This window comes from Psammomys obesus, unplaced genomic scaffold (assembly GCF_907164565.1).
Source record: "Psammomys obesus unplaced genomic scaffold, mPsaObe1.curated_primary_1811, whole genome shotgun sequence".
In the NCBI taxonomy this organism is placed as follows: domain Eukaryota; kingdom Metazoa; phylum Chordata; class Mammalia; order Rodentia; family Muridae; genus Psammomys; species Psammomys obesus.
In genome coordinates this window covers 1,933,710-1,952,446 of record NW_026596051.1, presented here as the reverse complement: position 1 = coordinate 1,952,446, position 18,737 = coordinate 1,933,710, and the positions used below count along the sequence as shown (strand labels likewise).

General features: G+C 38.1%; 1 protein-coding gene across 4 annotated transcripts; it reads right to left on the bottom strand.

The window, feature by feature from the left end:
- Positions 1–4,845: 4,845 nt before the first annotated feature.
- On the bottom strand, positions 4,846–17,606 carry Etaa1 (ETAA1 activator of ATR kinase). Of its 4 annotated transcripts, none has more exons than XM_055624275.1 (6): positions 17,293–17,606; positions 16,348–16,476; positions 15,785–15,861; positions 11,389–11,501; positions 9,180–11,152; positions 4,846–6,420 (listed from the first exon to the last, which is right to left on the bottom strand). In XM_055624275.1, exons 1-6 carry the CDS (start codon positions 17,522–17,524, stop codon positions 6,290–6,292), a joined length of 2,655 nt encoding a protein of 884 aa, XP_055480250.1. In that variant the 5' UTR covers positions 17,525–17,606; the 3' UTR covers positions 4,846–6,289. The 4 variants fall into 4 exon arrangements, with proteins under 4 accessions (XP_055480250.1, XP_055480252.1, XP_055480253.1 ...); XM_055624276.1 differs by lacking the exon at positions 4,846–6,420 and adding an exon at positions 7,122–7,821; XM_055624277.1 differs by lacking the exons at positions 16,348–16,476; positions 17,293–17,606 and adding an exon at positions 16,061–16,173.
- Between the last annotated feature and the right edge of the window lie 1,131 nt (positions 17,607–18,737).

The window sequence follows — 18,737 nt, the reverse complement described above, 5'->3', positions numbered from 1 at the left end:
AAAGGCCCTCTAGTTCATAAGAGAAACCCTACTACAGCTGAAATAATATATTGACCCTCACACAATGATAGTGGGTGACTTTAATACCTGCTTCTCAGGTCACCCAGACAAAAACTAAACATAGAAATACTAGATTTAAATAACATCGTAATTCTAATAGACCTGCCTGGCAGAAATCTACAGAACATTCTACCTAAACACTAAGGAATAAAATTTATTCTCAGGAGCTCAAGGAACAGTCTCCAAACCTGACCATATATTAGGTCACAAAGCAAATCTCAACAGATATAAGAAAATGAAATAATATCCTGAACCATGTATGATCATCACAGATTAAAGCTGAATATCAACAGAAATAACAGAATAGCCCAGATGCCCCTCAGTGGAGGCATGGATGCACAAATTGTGGTATATCTACACAATGGAATATTACTCAGCAATAAAAAAAAAAAAAGGAAATCATGAAATTTGCAGGCAAATGGTGGGATCCAGAAAAGATCATTCTGAGTGAGCTATCCCAGAAGCAGAAAGATACACACGGTATATACTCACTCATATAGACATATAATATGAGATAAACCTACTAAAATTTGTACACCTAAAGAAACTAACCAAGAGAGAGGACTCTTGATAAAATGCACAATTCCTATCCAGAAAGGCAAAGAGGATGGTCATCAGAAGAAGGAGAAAAGAGGGAACAAGTCAGGAGCCTGACACAGAGGACCTCTGAAAGGCTCTGCCCTGCAGACTAGCAATGCAGATGCTGAGACTTATGGGCAACCTTTGGACAGAGTGCAGGGAATCTTATGAAAGAAGTGGGAAACAGTAAGATCTGGAGAGGACAGGAACCAAAAAATCTGAGCACAGGGGTCTTTCCTGAGACTGATACTCCAACCATGGTCTATGCATGGAGATAACCTAAGACCCCTGCACAGATGTAGCTTATGGCAGTTCAGTGTCCAAGTGGGTTCCTTAGTAATAGGAACAGGGACTGTCTCTGACATGAACTGATTGGCCTGCTCTTTAATTACCTCCCCCTGAGGGGGAAGCAGCATTACCAGGCCACAGAAGAAGACAATGCAGCCACTCCTGATGAGACCTAATTGACTAGGATCAAAAGGAAGGAAAAGAAGACCACCCCTATCAGTGGACTTGAGGAGGGGCATGCATGCAGAAGGTGGAGGAAGGGAGGGACTAGGATGGGAGGAAGGAGGGAACCACAGGGGAGATACAAAGTGAATAAAGTATAATTAATAAAGAATAAAATAAGTTTAAATATGAAAAAAAGAACTAACAGAAATATACAACACGTGGAAACGAAACAACTCATCACTGAATGAAAAAGTGGGCAAGATAGAAATTAAGAAAAAAGTTAAAAAACTTTTTAGATTTAATTAAAATGAAAACACATCATATCTAAACCTATGGGACATAAGAAAAGCAGTTCTAAGAGGCAAGTTCATAACACTAAGTGCGACAGAAGAAAAACTGGTAAGAACTCATATTAATAACTGAAAGCATACTTCCTGAAACCTCTAGAACAAGAAGAAATAATAACCAAAAAAGAATAGATGGGAGGAAATAAGTGACTCCAGAGCTGAAATCAATGAAGTAGAAACAGAATTCTACCAGACCATCAATGGAAATTTAAGGCCAATACTCCTTAAATTAATTCACAAAGTAGAAACGGATGGGATATTTCCTAATTCTTTTTACAAAGCTATTACTATGATACTAAAACCAAACAAATATCTAACAACAACAAAAAATTACAGGCAAATGTCTCATGAACACAGATGCAAAAATCTCAACAAATTATGTTTTAACGGAATCCAAGAACACATAAAAAATATTATCCATCATGATCAAGTTGGATTCATCTCAGAAATGCAGAGATGATGCCATATATGTAAATCAATAAACACAATCTACAACATAAACAGCCTGAAAGACGAAAACCACATGATCATCTCATTAGATACAGGAAAGGCTTTTGACAAAAATCTAACATCTCTTTATGATAAAAGTCCTGGAGAGACTAGGGATACAAGGAACAAACATCCACATAAAAAAGACAGTACTTACCAAGAGTGTTTGGAATGCAGGTGTACCTAGGGGATCCTACCAAAGCCTGTCAGAGAAAGTGGGTATGGAGGTGGGGGTTCCTGGTGGCTTACAGACTGGTTCTATCTTTTATTCAGTCTTCATCTTGACTCTGGAGACAAAATGGCCAGCTACCCAGCTGCCTTGTGAAGTGAACTTTCCCTGCTATGACACATTATCTCCTAGTAATGTAAATAAACCCTTCCTAAATTGCTTGTCAGTTGTTTAGTAACAAGAAGAAAAGTAACTAATAGAGAATATTGACATCAATACTAGAGGCATTGCTGTGATAAAGTGACCACGAACCAGATATTTGGGAAGAATTCAGAAATTGGAACGCTGTACTAGAAACGTCCTAGCATACTGGAAACAAAACTTTAATGGCCCAATGTAATGAGAGTTTAGAAGACTAAAATAAAATGCTAAGAGAAATACAGACAGAGGGACCCAGCTCATCAGCCTTCAGAGATCAAGTGCTCCAACTGAAATGGTGTTAAAGACCATTTGTATGATACTCTGTCAAATTTAAACATAGGTAGATAGGCAGGTAGATGAATGAATGAATAAATGGATGCATTCTGCCAAGGCCCAAGAACTGGAATGAAGATGAATGCAGGAGTAAAGACCTATTCTGTTTGGCGGAAGAAATTTCGAGACAGGGTAGTGTTCAAATCGTTACATGGCTACTGCTTATTGTTCTGATCTAGGTCAAACAGCCGGTGTGCAATTTGGTGAGGAAAACAGTGTTATTTTAACCTTACAGGGAAGGCAACTTAGAAAGCAACTATTGGGCCTAGTGGTGGTGGTGTGAGCCTTTAATCCTAGCACTAGCAAGGCAGAGGCAGGTGGATTTCTGTGAGTTCGAGGCCAGTGTGGTCTAGAGTCCGGATATACAGGGAAACTTTGTCTTGAAAAACAAAACAAAAGCTGTTACTGTTAAAGACACACTTGACAATGCTGTGGCACAACAGGAAAGCTGTGCAGAGGAAGTCTCTACCCAGTGAGGAATCCATTTTATTAAAGTTCAAACTGGTTTGAAAGAGGCTAAACTGAGAATGCCGCAGAAGGGTTTCTGGAAAATCTCCGGTTTTTCCCTTGAGTGAGCACACAGAAGTGCAGGCAACTGTGACCCACAGGGTCCAGGCCCTATTCTGAACTCGCAGCGGAGAGTGCCTACATCATCCCATTGGGCTAGTTTTACAAGCGTGAAAGATGCAGGACCGAGATCCCTGGTCTTGCATTAGGGCTCCAAAGTGGCTGAGGCTGGGCTACCTGGCAGCGCCAAGATCCTTGAAATAAGGCCCTGAAAGGGTAGAGAGGATCTGCAGGGGCTTGGTGATGCCAGAATGTTGGGACATACACCGAGAAGAGCTGCAGTCACGGAGTGGGGTACAGGTGTGGGCTCCCACCTTTGGAGCCCACGTAGTTAATTCTACTGCCAGCTCCACGGTTCAACACAAGCCGCAGATATTGGTGTTTGCCCTGATGGGATTCAGTCTTGTTTCCGCCTGATCTTTTCTTTTTTCAAATCATAACTAGTTTTATTATAAAATGTCCCCATAGACATTTATCAGTTTTAGTACCTTAATAGCTAACCAACAAGCTATTAACATACAGAAGTATGAACCAGGAGAATCGATCTGACCTATCTCTTCTGCCCATCAGCAACTTGTCCCTCCAGAGCCAGTGCTTACAAGACACATCTGTGAACAGCCACTTTTTCTTAATTTTCCTGACATATGGAATTACTAAAAGTACAAATGTAATGTGCAAACTACACGTTTCCTCTTTACAGAAACATTGGCTACAGCAGAGAAATAAGACTGTAAAAAAACGTGTCTTACAGTACTACTCAGGCAAGATTTAATTATGAAGATATAAATAAGCACATTAATCCTCGTATATTTGTTTTCATCTCTAATAAGTGGTAACATTACACACACCACATCTTAAGATTTGAATTATTTTAAAAATAGATTTCTTGAGGATTAATCATCAGTGAATGTTTGACTTGTATTCCTTAGACCTCTGGTACTTTAAAACCTCTCAGATGTAGGTGCTGCAAATGGAATGTCCTACCACAGGCATCATTCACACAAGTTTTGATTGGTGTTGAATACAACATGGCTACTGCTGCACATGAAACTCTTGTAGACGAGGGTGTGAGGCGCAGTTCTACAGCAATCCTGGTCCATGAGAAACACAGGAAGGCAGGGACTTGAAGGTGTTGTTATCCACACCCTTCTACTCCCAGTCAGACACCAGAAATACACACAGATGAAGATGCACACTGGTCACCACCTGAGGGCAGTGGGGTCACAGTCATCCTGCTGGACAAGCTTCACTATTCTGACTATAAACCCTGGAGAAGGCTTTGAAAGCTGGAGATTATTCCCAAACCCAGCCCTGGAAGGGGTGCTCTGGTGTTACTAAAGGAGGAAATGATTTGGCTCATAAAGGATAATTTTTCCAAAATGTGAAATTTCCATGTTGCTACAAGATGACCAGTTTTCAATCAGGCTTTGTGTAGGCATCACTAGACAGGAAGGCCAGACTCATAGAAAGGTGCTCATTTTAAAGAAAGTAAAACCAGTGCCTAATGATGGTCAGGTGTAAGTTTCAAAGAAACAAACTCACCAGGCTAAGTATAAAGGACTTAAATAATTCTACAGAAAACGAGTGATGGGAGAACTTGAGCAAAGAGAGAAACTTAAAGCAGACTGAAGGCTCACTGTAAGTCTCTTCACTTTCTCACATAATAATGTGCAGCATTTATTTAGGTCTTTATAATACACTTCTTGATATGAGAGAACAACTGAAATCAGCTTTAGTGTATAAAAATAACATTTGAAAAATGATACATAATAGCTCTCAGATTGTCACAGCTCTCGGACACCTCAACAGTAGTGAACACCAAGATTCAGTGCTTCCTATCGGTAATTTTCTTCATGTCTCTTAAAAGCCACTTAGAAAATATAAGCATCTTTACTGCCATATGCCTCCCCTCTGGTTAAGGCTTTTATTACTGGCTCATTTTGAAAACACAAAGAGGGGGCAGGGATGACAAAGGCAAAAAAAGTCAAGTTAAATAATTAATTAGAAGGAAAATTACAATAATAAACAAACTGAGCGTAGAAAGTCTAATTTTGAATCCTGGAAAGATTAGTTAACTCTTTAAAAGAATGTATATAAGCAACATTAATAAGCAGTCTTTAATGTGCTTTAGATTACATTTAAGTGTTAATAGTCCCTCAAATTATTAAGTACTAATAGACTGAAGCAAGTCATGCAACTATTTAGATGTTCAGGAAAATCATTCTAACATAGGCACAGGTTTAACATGTCTGTGACTTTAAAATTAACACCATGAGTTGGGCATGGTGACATACATGTGTATTTAGAGCACTGAGGAGACTGACGCAGGAGTCAGTTTGGGGCCATCTGGGTAACAGAGTTCAAGGCTAGTCTGGACCGCATAGCAAGACCCTGATTCAAACACAAATACTCACACAAAAAGAAGAGCTTGAATAGCCTGAATCTGGATCAGAGGATATGTGCTTACAAAAATTCTAAATGTGTATGATGCTTTATTACTTATGTAATTTAATCTTTTTCCAATAAACTAGACTTATTGCAACTCTGTGGTTTTCCTAATAGTAAAATGTTTTCAAATTGAATCACATGTTAGAAAACTTAAAACTTAAACCTACTTCTGGCTAGCAATTAAAAACAATTTTCTTTAAAATAAACAAGAAGTTCTTTACTTTTCAGCAAGGCCACTAAGAATATGGGGATATTAATTAAAACATGGCAATGTATAACAAAACTTAAGTAATTGTAAATGATAATTCAAAACTAAGTTGCTGTTTACTTAGTACTTTTAATCTTTGATTACAGAAAGCCTTTCTACAGATATTTTACAGCTGTCTATTTTTGATGATATCTGTCATATTTAATAAAGACCTTTCCCCTCTATATATACATAAGTGATAACTTTTCAGAACTTATACATAATTCACATATATCTGAGTAAGTTTCATTTACCACCGTAAACACTGATTTATTAAATAATAAAGTAGAAGCTCATGCTTTAAGTCAGCATTAAATTTCTCACAGAGAAATCAAGAACAAAAGTCCTATCACAGATAGTTATCAGTAGTTGTGAAACCATCTAACTCAAATTTCATCAAAGCAGTGAAACTGGAGTGGAATGCACAGGAGGCCATGCCTGTGCTTTGGCCTTTCTTCGAACCAGTGCTTCCTGCCTTTTTCTTTGAATTTCTTCAGGAGAATACTTCCTATTTCTCTCTTCTTCATCTAAAAATTAAAACAAAGCATAGGAATTAATCTTATAACCTATAAGTCATTCTTAATATGTAATACAAGCTTTGCTTTTTCATCACGCTGGTTTGACTATTAAACAGAACTATTACATATACAATTACATGATAGAATGATTCTAGGTGAAGAGGTTGCCAAGGACCCACCCAATGCCCACATTCAAGTATGACAAAACTTTAAGTTGATTAAAACCTATGACTATACAAATTTCTTTAATATGAGCTTTTAAATGTTATATAAATATTGATAAATGGTAAAAACATTATGAATTAAACTGTCTATCAATCCATTAAATATAGCTGGGAGTGGTGGGTTATGCTTGAAATGCAAATACTCTGGAGATGAGAGGGAAAAGACTATCTGTAAACACTGCCTGCAGCTACACACTGAATTCAAGGCCATTTTGTGTAATGGTCTAGGAAAAAAAGAGGAAGGCAAAGGAGGTGGTGTACTCCTTTAATCCTAGAGCTCAGGAGGCAGAGGCCGGCTGATCTCTTGAGTTTGAGGCCAGCCTGCTCTACAAAGTGAGTTCCAAGACCTCCAGGACTACACAAAGGAAACCCTGTCTCAACAAAACAAAACAAACCAAAAGACTCCAAATAGCTATGACAGGAAGATGAATAATAAAAAGTACTTTCAAAAAATTAAAAGAGTCACAAGTTTTACATTTCAGATACTAGAAAAAGATTAGAGTGACAGAATGAAATCTTTCGAATCCAATTGTGTGGGAAGCACAGAAGTCCTTGCGCTCACAGATAAGTTCCTTGGAACAGGTATCTTAAACTCACAGGATTGTTCCTTCAAAGGAAGGAAGGGATGCATAACCTGCTATCTGCCCCGAAGACTGGGAGCTGCCACGGTTAATTGCCTGGCGACCCGGGCACTATATGTGCTGACCACACCATATACTTCCTGGGACCCTTAACATGAGCTTGTCAATCTACAGAACCTATCCTTATGGAAGGTGTCACATGTAGTGATAGAACCCATCTTTACAGAAGAAGTCACATGAACTTTATAAAGAGTTTCAACGTAGTCACATCTTAAGTATTATTGTGCACACAGGACTGAGTTAATTATCACAAAGACCTGGCAACACTGGCCATTTTTAACTTATTTTTATTTGGAGAATGTATCATGCAGAAAATTTTTAAGTGTCTCTCTGTTTTGTGTGTGTGTGTGTGTGTGTGTGTGTGTGTGTGTGTATGCATGTATTACTAAGTTGAAGCTTTAGATTAGAAACTACTCTCTTAAATGATGCATAGTATCTAGGACCATAACCCTAATATACATTTACGTAAAACTTACTGGTTAGCCCTTATGTTGTAATATGCACATCTTCAAGGAAACTACTAGGAAAAAAGGCAAATTATACATCTACGAAAAAATGAAGACAGAGATAAGTCTGTACTTAAAATCAAAGAATATGCAGTAAATTCATTTCAGAAACTTCACCCAATTAATTATAGTAGTCACTTTAAAATAAACTTACAATATTTACAACTATAATAGACTGATAACAATTTTTAACGTTTCAAGAGACATTAGGCTGTAACATAGACAAATATTCATTGTCAGTACTAATAAATATCACAATTTATCTAGCTTTTTGGAAGGAAATTTGGTAATATTTGTCAAAATTCATAACATTCTTTTACATCATATTTTTAGGAATGAGCAAATATAATCACACAAGGTTCAGAAACCTGTATAAAAGGAAAATTTCTACTAAACTGTTGTAATTGCAAACAAACCAAACACCTAACCCAAGCTCCATAAATTTAAAAACAATTCTTATCTAATACAAACAAGGAACAATTTACACTTTGCTGACACTAGAAGGACTAAAGGAAACCTACAGGCACTAGCAAGAATTGACAGCTCTAATTTATTAAGGAAATACAAAATTAAGCATGTATCATCCCACCCATCTATTTAAATAAATCAGTAGATATAGAAACACACCTTTTTATATGCATAGAAAAATCCTTCAAGACAAAGAACATAAGTACTTGAAGATAAAAGAGGTGAAATAATTTCTCAGCAATTACATTCCAAAAGCAATTTAAAAATGATCACAACATGTAATACCTTAGACCAAGCCTAAACATTTACATAGTTTAAGAGAGGAACATACTAAAGGCATTTAAAGCTCCCTCAATAGAATTAAAGAAGAAAATTCCCGAAATCTAGGGAAAGAAACATTGAAAGCAGACAAAAGTACTAAGTTACATGCAAAGATAAACCTCCCAGAATAGCAGGGAAAAAAAGGCCCATCAACCAACATTACTATATACACATAGAGAGAGAAAGAGACAGAGCAAAATTATCCTTTAAAGTTGAAGGACAAACAAAAATCTTAAATGATAAATGTCTCTCATCCTTTATAAAAACCAATTCAATACGGATCAATGATAATAATGTAAGATCTGTTTGAACTACTAGAAATCAGGTAAGACACTTTAAAATACAAGCAATGGGCAGGAGTTTCTGATAGCAGTATTTTAAGGTGAAGAGTTTCAAGACACAATTTTTGAAGTGTGATTAATGAATTTATTGGAAGAATAAAAATCAGAGAAAAGATGGATTGGAAGAACTACAAAAAAAGTTGCATCAAAGAACTCATAAATTGTCACAACAGCCACTGAATTTTATATCAGATGCTAGTTAGTACCTGCTAGTGAAAACCAATAACTAGTATTAATACATTTCAAAGAAAATGATTTCATACATACCTGTGGAAGACAATGTCAAAGACTCCGAATACTTCATTGAAGATCTCTGTTGATTATCTTCAAGCAGTGAGCTGACAGTTTCCTTTTTTCCTAAATCCTGCAAGAGGTTTCTAACAGGCACACTTCCTGCTATACAATTTTGATTTAACTGAGAAAGAACCTGAGGATTTTTGGTCTTAAAGGAGTATTTGGAAAACTTCACTACTCTGTTGTCATTCTGAACTTCACTTGTTAAGGTGTTGTGAGATGGCTGATGTATACTTGGCTTCACATTAGCAGCAATATCTGTGCTCGCAGGACCCAAACTAACATTAAAACTTGAACTCTCTGCAAGAACAAATTTTGAGCTATCCACCTGTACCGGTATACTCGAATTCTTAGAGGACATAGAAAAATGTGTGGTAGCATCCAAAATATTGGGACAGTCTCCACTGGAGTCTCTTTTCTTCACCGTCACAGATTTATTTATCTGTGATTTATTTGTTAAAGATGATGGTGCTGCAAAGTCAACAAGATTCCAGTATTTAGATGGTGTCAACTGACTTCCTTGTTTTGATGAAGCAGAAGTATTTCTGGATCCATGTCTGGAAGTGTTATTTATAATTTCTGACTTGTTGTTGCCCTTGTTTTCTTGCTGAGTTAGTCTTTCAATGTCATCACATGCCTGATACAGCAAATCATCATCTACATCATCTGCTTCCCAGGTAGTCTCTAACTGATGGCATGCTTTAATCATTTCACTGGCCAACAGCGGATCATTCCAGTCATCAAGGGAAGAACTGAATTTTGGCCCACGAGTCTGATTTATGTTACAAACACTGTTTTCTTTGCCCAGGGATACAGAATCAAAGCGGTAAGTATTAGTAGGTGCTTTCAAAGGCAGGTTAACACTGACCCTGTTTTTCTGTTCATTAGGGAATTTTGTGTATAAACCAGACTTGTCAGAGGCATGCACATTAAATGCACACTTTCCACGACCATCTTCTTTTACTCCTGTAAGATTAGAGACAGAAAGACAATCTCCGTTTTTACTAACAATGTTATTGGCAGATTTCTCAAACCTCACTCTATTTCCAGTGAATGGTAACTTCCTGGCTTCGTTACCTGGATGTGGTGAGAATCTATATTGTCCAGCATTAAGCAATTCTCTGTTACAAGTCTCTGAAGGAAGACCCAGTGTTACTTTTGAATCTCTTAACCTTTCTAGATTCGTATTTGCTCTTGATGTGATTGTATCATTTTTACCAATAAATGTACTAACTGCCTTCTGACCAGAAGCTTGCGCAGTTGTAGAAGGTAAGAGGTCAAGCATTTCAGCATTTTCCATAATGAATGGATCATTGCCTAGTAAGCTTTCCCAGTCATCCTCAAAATCATGAGTAGTCAACTCATCAAGATGTTTATTAGATGCTTCTGCCATCTTAGCACAGGGAGTCACACATGATTTGATCATTACAGCAGTATGTACTTGAGAGGAAGGTGATACTGGAGTTTTATTTAGCAGGTTTTCAGTGACCTGTAGTTTCAGAGTTTCAGCAGTAATGATTTCCTCTTTTATTAAGGCATTTTCCTTTCCAAAGGTAGTTTTACCATGGTTCAGGAAAGCATCTGACAGATCTTGGCTTAGCTGTCCACTACACATCTGAGTGGAGCCATCAAAAATAGCATTAAGGTCTGCTTCAACATTTTGGTCAAAGGGTTTCTCACTGTTGTCTTGATCCTTTGACACAGATATCCCAGTGTTTCCTTCCATTTGCTTCTTTATTAGCGCACAGCTGACTTCAGGAACGGTATCTCCTGACTCCATCTGTATAGAATCTTTATGATTATACAAATGTCCCACTTCTAAAGTTGTCTGGATAAAATCAGGATCCTTCCCATCTTGTTCCTGAATCACATCAAGTTCTCCCATATTTTTATCAAACTGTTTAGCCAATTTTATAAGTTCTTTTTCTCGATTTTGTGTTTTCAACCTATTAAAACAACATTGAAACATTTTAGTTGAAAAGCTGTCTAAGAATTAATCAATTATCCTTTAGTATATTTTGGTGTGATGACAAAACACCAAAGTTTAACTCTTAGAATAACATTTTTAGCTCTAGAATTTTATGTATCAAAACAAAAGAGTTTACTATCTCAGTTTATTTCAATCTCTAAAATGTAAGAATATATGCCTCACTGAATTACAGAAGGTGAAGTTTGAACTCACTTTGTGCAGCTGATTTTCACTCTCGACTTTTCTTTTGCTACACTAGGAGTACAAGGAATAGCAGTTTCACCAATCCACACACCCAGCATGGAGTTTGTTACTGGTTTTTCAACCTTTGAAAGAGAGAAGAAAAAAGAAGCGTAACGGCACCATAAAGCAAACATTCCCCTCCCCAAGAAGAGAGAAGAAGAGTGAGTCTAGATGGAAAGGGAGAAGAATTCTGTGGTAGTCACTCAACAAACTCCAACAATGAAAAGCTGGAGAAAGGCAATAAGCCAGAAGCTATGATTCATTTATGCTCCCACAAGAAAACAAGGAATATTCAGCCTTAGGAATTCTGTATTTATAAAAAACCTAGGTTTGAACTACATTGCCTATCAAATACATTTTGATGTTATATACATACAAAAGAACATTTTATCAAAGGAAAAATAACATTTCAGTTATTTTAGTATGCTCATAAAACCATAAATAAACTGTGCAACTATCAGACCTGAAAATAAGAATATAGTCAGAATTCTTTCTGTAGCTGTCCTAGACTTACTCTGTAGACCAGGCTGGCCTTGAACTCAGAGATCCACCAGCCTTTGCCTTCCTGAGTGCTGGGATTACAGGCGTGCACCAGGAGCTCTATAATGACTTAAACTGAGAACATGGATAGAAGTGATGTCAAAGCTGATTAGAGATTTTACAGCACATTGAAAGCTAGAGCTAAGAATGGACAAACACACAAAAACTTAAAATGAAGAGTCACTTAAACTAGGATATTTTTGTGTATTTTTTAGTCACTTAATCACAAAGATAGTTATGAAATGAGTTTTATACAATAAACTACTGGTTTTCAACATGTGGGTCACAACCTCTTTGGCAATTCCCTATCTCCAAAAAATATTTAATTATGATTCATAACCAAAATGACAGTTATGAAGTAGCAAAAAATAAATAAATTATAAGTAGCAAATAAAATATAAGTAGCAAAAAATAAATTTATGGCTGGAGGTGACTACCACATGAGAAACTGTATTATAGAGTCATACAACATTAGGAAGGATGAGAACCACTGTTATATACTAAACTGGCAAACCAAATTGCCTAATCAATCTTTACTTCTTTATAGTAACTAGAAAGATCATACAGGTTAAAAAAATTGCCTCCCTAGAACCTCTGCTCGGCTGTAGCCTTTGGTAGCTCAGTAACCAATTGGTTTCCCGTAGTAAGGGGAATAAGGACTATTTCTAACAGGAACTCAATGGCTGGCTCTTTGGCCTCCCCACCCCCCAAGGGAGGAGCAGTCCTGTTAGGCCACAGAGGAGGACTTTGCATCCAGTCCTGAAGATACCTGATAAAACAGGATCGGATGAATGGGGAGGAGGTCCCCCCCATCAGTGGACTTGGAAAGGGGCACGGTGGAGATGAGGGAGGGAGGGTGGGGTTGGGAGGGAATGAAGGAGCGAGATACAGCTGGGATACAGAGTTAATAAAATGTAACTGATAAGAAAAAAATAAAATTAAAAAAATATTGCCTCATTACTAGATTCAGGGTATTCTAATTAGAGCTGAGCCAGGGAGAGGGCTCAATGGGTTAAAACAAGTTGTCCTTAAAATTTTACAAAGTGTGTACCTGCATGCACACATCCCCAGAAAACAAAACTTTTTTTAAAAAAAGAAAGGACATTTTTATATTTACTTACTTGAAGGTTTGGGTAAAAAGATCTCTATAACTTGGTAGTGAATCAACAGGTAGTTTTCTTTATGTATAGTTGACTCTACATAACTTTAGTTTCATAAAATAATAGACTTAAGTTAATTTTGGTAGACTCAATATTTTCTGATTTGTTTGAACAACACTCTTAAATAACATTAATGATTTAATTATGAATTTGTCCACTTACAAGAAAATTAAATTCATACAAAGTTTCAAAAAGTGACGAATTTATGTATCTACTCAAGTGTCTTGTGTGTTTATGTACTACTTCTAGGTTCTTATTTTAAATTATGATTACTATATAAGCCACTCATTCCTAAGTACATTCTAGGTGCCATACAAGTTATCGAAGCCTTCGATTCGACTTACTAAGCACACCGTATGAAGTTGGATAAATGATGAAAATAAAGATATCAACTTAAACACCACAGAAGATACTACTACAGAAAAGGGAATGACTGTCTAATATGCAAATGCATGTCTTAGAAGCTGAAATCTGAAGCCATTTGGAGGAAATTAAATGATTTGAAGATAACTAAGGAAATCCCAAATATCTGTATTGTGAAGAGATCTTAATGCTGCCAAGAATGACCTGCTTCAAGAATGCTCAGAAGACACTGACTTGAATAATCCTAACGTATTTCCTTTGACTCAGTTCACCACTTGTGCACTGCTGTCATGTCTTCACTAAGTGGGTGATTTCCAGCCCACTTAGTAAAGGAGCCAACAGTACACTCAACCGTGTATCACTAACCAGGATGCTCAGCCAGAACATGCTTGATTGTGCTTCTTTGATTTGGTTAATGAAGACAGACTTATTGTTAACATATACAGTAACAAACTACGGCATAAATGCAGTGAAGAAACGAAGAGCTGATACGATGAATCCTACGGCATGACAACATGGAAAGCCAAGCTAGTTGCTACAAGGCTGTACTGACTGTTGATTACCTCTGGACTTTTACAGCCACAGAGAAAAGTTGCACTCACTTCCTATCTGCTTTCTTTGGACATGATGATTCCTTATAACCCCATTTTGGATCAGTGGCAGCTGTGGATAGTTAATATAGGGCATATTAAAAATACAATTTCTTCAAAGACAACATTAAGCAAAACTTAGATATTCTTTGAATTTAAATGCTAAATAAGAAAAAAAAAAGAGCTGGCAAAAGGCTCAGCATGTAAAGGTATTTGCTACCATGCCTGATGACCTGAGTTCATTCTCTGAGACCAACATCGTGGAAGGATAGAACTGACGCCTCCAAGTTAACCTCTTACCTCCACATACATGCTGTGGGTTTGGGAGCTCATGTATGTATATATAAAGTTGTATAAATAATGAAATATACAACAAACTACAAATACACACACACACATGCACACTTTTAGAAATGTAAATGTACGTGTATGTAAGGAAAAGAAAGAAAAAAAACTCGTAACAGTTTATGTTCTGGGCCCATATTTCTTACTAACAGTGACAGGATCAATACAAGGAATATGATTTACTGCACCCCTTGTGTTAAATGATTGAAACTTTATTTCACTTAAGCAGCACAAATATTAAGTGGTGTGCTTTTTCATGGTAACCTGTGCATTACCTCCCATACACACACGTGTGTGTGTTTATGTGTGTCTATTTGTAGTGCTGGAACTCAAACCCAGGGACTCACTTTTGCTGGCAAATGCTCAGCAGTGATACCTTCTGGGATCGGAATTCTCCAATGATAAAACAGGTTTTTGTAAAGAAAATGAATCCATTACAAAAAGTAAACCATAATTAACAACCTTATAGTACTCCATAGTTTATTATAACTGAATCCTAATAAGAGAGCAAGGCCATTCTACTTTATGGTTGAATAACCTGAGGTTAGGAGCATTTAACTGACTCACTGGGAGCCACAGCAGAAGAGGCTTCAGGAGGCTTACATCTAAATCCAAAGATTGCCCCAATGTTAGTGTTTCTTGATGGTTTTATAAGTCAGTGACTACTAAGAAGAACAACTGCAAAAGCGAAAATTTGTACTACAGACAGTGAACAAACACTAACACAAACAAACACTAGAACTTCAGAATAGCATAGCAACTAACCACATTATTTAAAGAATAAATAACCTGGAGATGACTTAAATATATGAGAGGGGGTAGAGGCATAGCTCAGTGGGAGAACAACTGCCCAGCATGAGTACGTGGGTCTGAGTTCTACTCAAACCAGCACTACCAAAAGAAATATATACAAAGTATATACGTATATATATTATATGTATATATAAAATATATATTACATACATATATCATATATATCACATATATATATTCTGTATATATACATAAATTATGTACGATACGTATGTATGTATCATATACATATTACATATATCATATACATATTACATATATGGGCCGATATGCACAGGTTACCATGAAAGCCATACCACCTTATATAAGGAATTTCAGACTCTGCCAATCTGAGTATCCAAAGAGGTCATATGACCATGACTGAAGGATACTGAGGGATGACTATATTACTCATTCTATAGTTTGTTCCTGTTTTCAAGACATGCACTGAAAAACAGAAAGGCTAAATGTAGGCTTTGTTGCCCTAAGTACGCTATTTTCAATACGGAAGCACCACACAAGCATGCAGCACACATTTTCTCCTGTTTTACAAATCATGAAACGCGCCTTATTTACCTGGGGAGCAATTCGATTAACAATATGTGAAATCTCATCACTGCATGTACTGGAAATCTGTTTCTTTCTTCCTTTACCTAATGAGACAGACATTTCTATATTTTAGACCAAGAATATTAAAATCAGCCATCACTTTTTAGGAAATGATCATAAGCTGTGCAACTTAAATGATTCCACAATAACATCGTGGATATTAGAGAAAATCATACATGAAATTAAAAAAAAAAAAACAAAAACAAAAAACAGGGAACACTCTATTAAAGTTTTCTATGTTACCAGACTAAAATGTCACAAACACAGCTGGGTGGTTGTGGCTGCATTGTATGCCTTTGATCCCAGCACAGGGGAGGCAGAGGCAGGCGGTTCTCTGGGAGTTCCAGGCCAGCCTGGAACCATACAGATGAGTTCAAGGACATCCAAGGTCACACAGAGAAACCCTGTCTGGAAAAACAAACAAACAAACATACACAAAAAAACAAATCAAAACAAAATTTACAAACAGTAATCCTTCATCAAACACCTAATCACATAAAAACAAACAAACAAACAAACAAACATATTACCTAACTGTTTTGTCATTGGAGAATTCTGATCCCAGAAGATATCGGTCTGTCCATCTGGATCACTTGGAGAACTGAAGGGACAGGATAGCAAATCCATTTTCACAACTCTTGTTGGTGTCACATACTTTTCTGTATAAAATGGCAATTGTCACGTTTAAGCATTACTTCAATAAGAGCTAAAGTCAAATAATAGTTTACACAAGGTTTATGTCCAATATAAAACTAGTCTCTTAAAGACAATTACTTTAACCACAATGGAAATGTTTCAATATTTCATAAGATGAACACTGTAGTTAGGAAGTGTTTTTCGAAAATTCCACAGACCCAGGAATAATACCACCTGGTCAGTGAGTTCCTATCACCACCATGCTGCCAGCAGACATTCGGCAAATGTCAAATGTATCCCAACAGAAACCCCAGTTAAATCCTCGTAATCCCCTCCTATCAAATCTACACAGTTTCTCCTGAAACCATTCCAGAACACATTAGTGATTTATTTCTAGGAAAGTTCTGTCTAAAATCACTTGATTTTTATAATGTTACTGTTCTTTCCCAGGTTTGTTCAGTCATAGCAGAGGAAGGTGAGAGACGTTGTATGTTAAGAACGCACTCCAGGAAAGGTTATGGGTCACTCTGTATTTAGTTAGAAATCTTGAACCCCAAAAGTTATCAGGAAGAAACGCCCCACTGGTTTGCTATCCTAACCGGATGTTGCACCTAGCAAGTTCCGGGAGCAAGCTGAGATGGCCCTTTCTGTAAAGCAAATAATCGCAAAAACAAACACAGGCGGAGGTGCAAGTGCCTGATTTCCGGTACGGCCCAGGGAGCGGAGCCCGCCCAGAACCAGGGTAGTCCCGCCCGGGGACCGCGCTCCGCGGAGGAAGCCTCCGGCCCGGCCCACCTCCGGGCTGCGCCCCGCCGCGCTCCCGCCGGCCCGGTCCTCACCCCCGGGGCTCCGCCCGCCTTCGGCCTCCGCCCGGCGATGCTCCCGCCGCTGGAGCCGCGCTGCAGCCCTGCAGAGCCGGGAGTCGCGGGCCGCCCTGGACGACCGGGATTCCGGCTCCACCGCCGAGCAGAGGCTCTCCGCGGCCGCCCTGCGCGGCGTGCTCCTCCGGGCAGGGCTGTCCGCAAGCTTCCTTCGCCGGCTCATTCCTGTGGCACCGTCCTCTCGCCGCATTCACATTGTGCTACGGAAGATCTGTGCAACAGCTCTGCAAACAAGCGAGACAGCGGGCACCGCCATCTTTGCAAGTAGGGCGCGCAAAAGACGCTGCCGCTCATTGGCTGCTTCCGCCTAAGGGCGGGGTTGCTGATTCTAACAGTGATTGGCTGATTCAGTTTGAGGGCGGGGTTACGGAGGCGGGCCGCTGTGCTAGTTCCCAAGGCGGCTTCAGGCTAGGGAAACCCTAAGTTTTCCAAGGAGAAAGTCTGCTTTCAGCTTCATCCAGCCTAGGAGAAATTGCAGGACTCTTCCCTGGAAAAGAGGCTGGAAGGTAGTACGTGAGGCAGTAACGAGATCAAGTGCAGTAGCAGATTATTATTGAATTTACAACTTAAACTGCATATTTCTCAGATTCAAGTGATGGTGTGTTATTCGATATAATGAGAAAATAATATGAATATAAAAAATGAAGGGAATAAAAATGTTAGTTCATAGATGTGTTACATACATAGAAAAATAAAATGTGGGAAAACATTAATTTAATAAGCTAATAGTTGCTGGAAACTGTAAAGGTAAAACAACTGTCATCTCATCATCTCAGTGGGACTAAGACAGCGTTTATTTTGAACTAAGTAATAATTACTATGGCCAGGGAGCATTGATTCAAGTTGGCCTGAAAAACATGTTTCAGTATAAAAGCAATTGCACAACAATCAAAGAACAAAAGACAAAGAAAGCATTTCTCAGGCATTTTCTTGGGGAGAACAGGAGATACGTAGATTACAGCAAAGCAGGGGACGCTTGTACCATGGGCTTTAGGTAAGGATAGTTTATGATATGCTTTTGGTTGATAGACGGTAGTGGTCTGCTACAATTCATTCCCAAGGCTTTACCTGACACGACATTGAGCCTGACGGCTGGGCCATTATTGGCTAGTTAGAGCACCTTTAAAATACATTGAAGATCAAATAAACCAGGGTTATGCTATGTTATTACAGGGCAGTTCTTCCCGAAGTGGCCTATAGTCAGTGCTCTCCGCTCAAAACATGTTTGCATTCACATGCAAAGGGGGAGAGGGGATAACTTTATTCTAAGACGTATATGGAAATGAAAGGGAAGAAAATAACCAAGACACTTTTTTTTTTTTTTTTTTTTTTTTTGGTTTGGTTCGTTTTTCGTTTTTCAAGACAGGGTTTCTCGGTGTAGCCTTGGCTGTCTTGGACTCGCT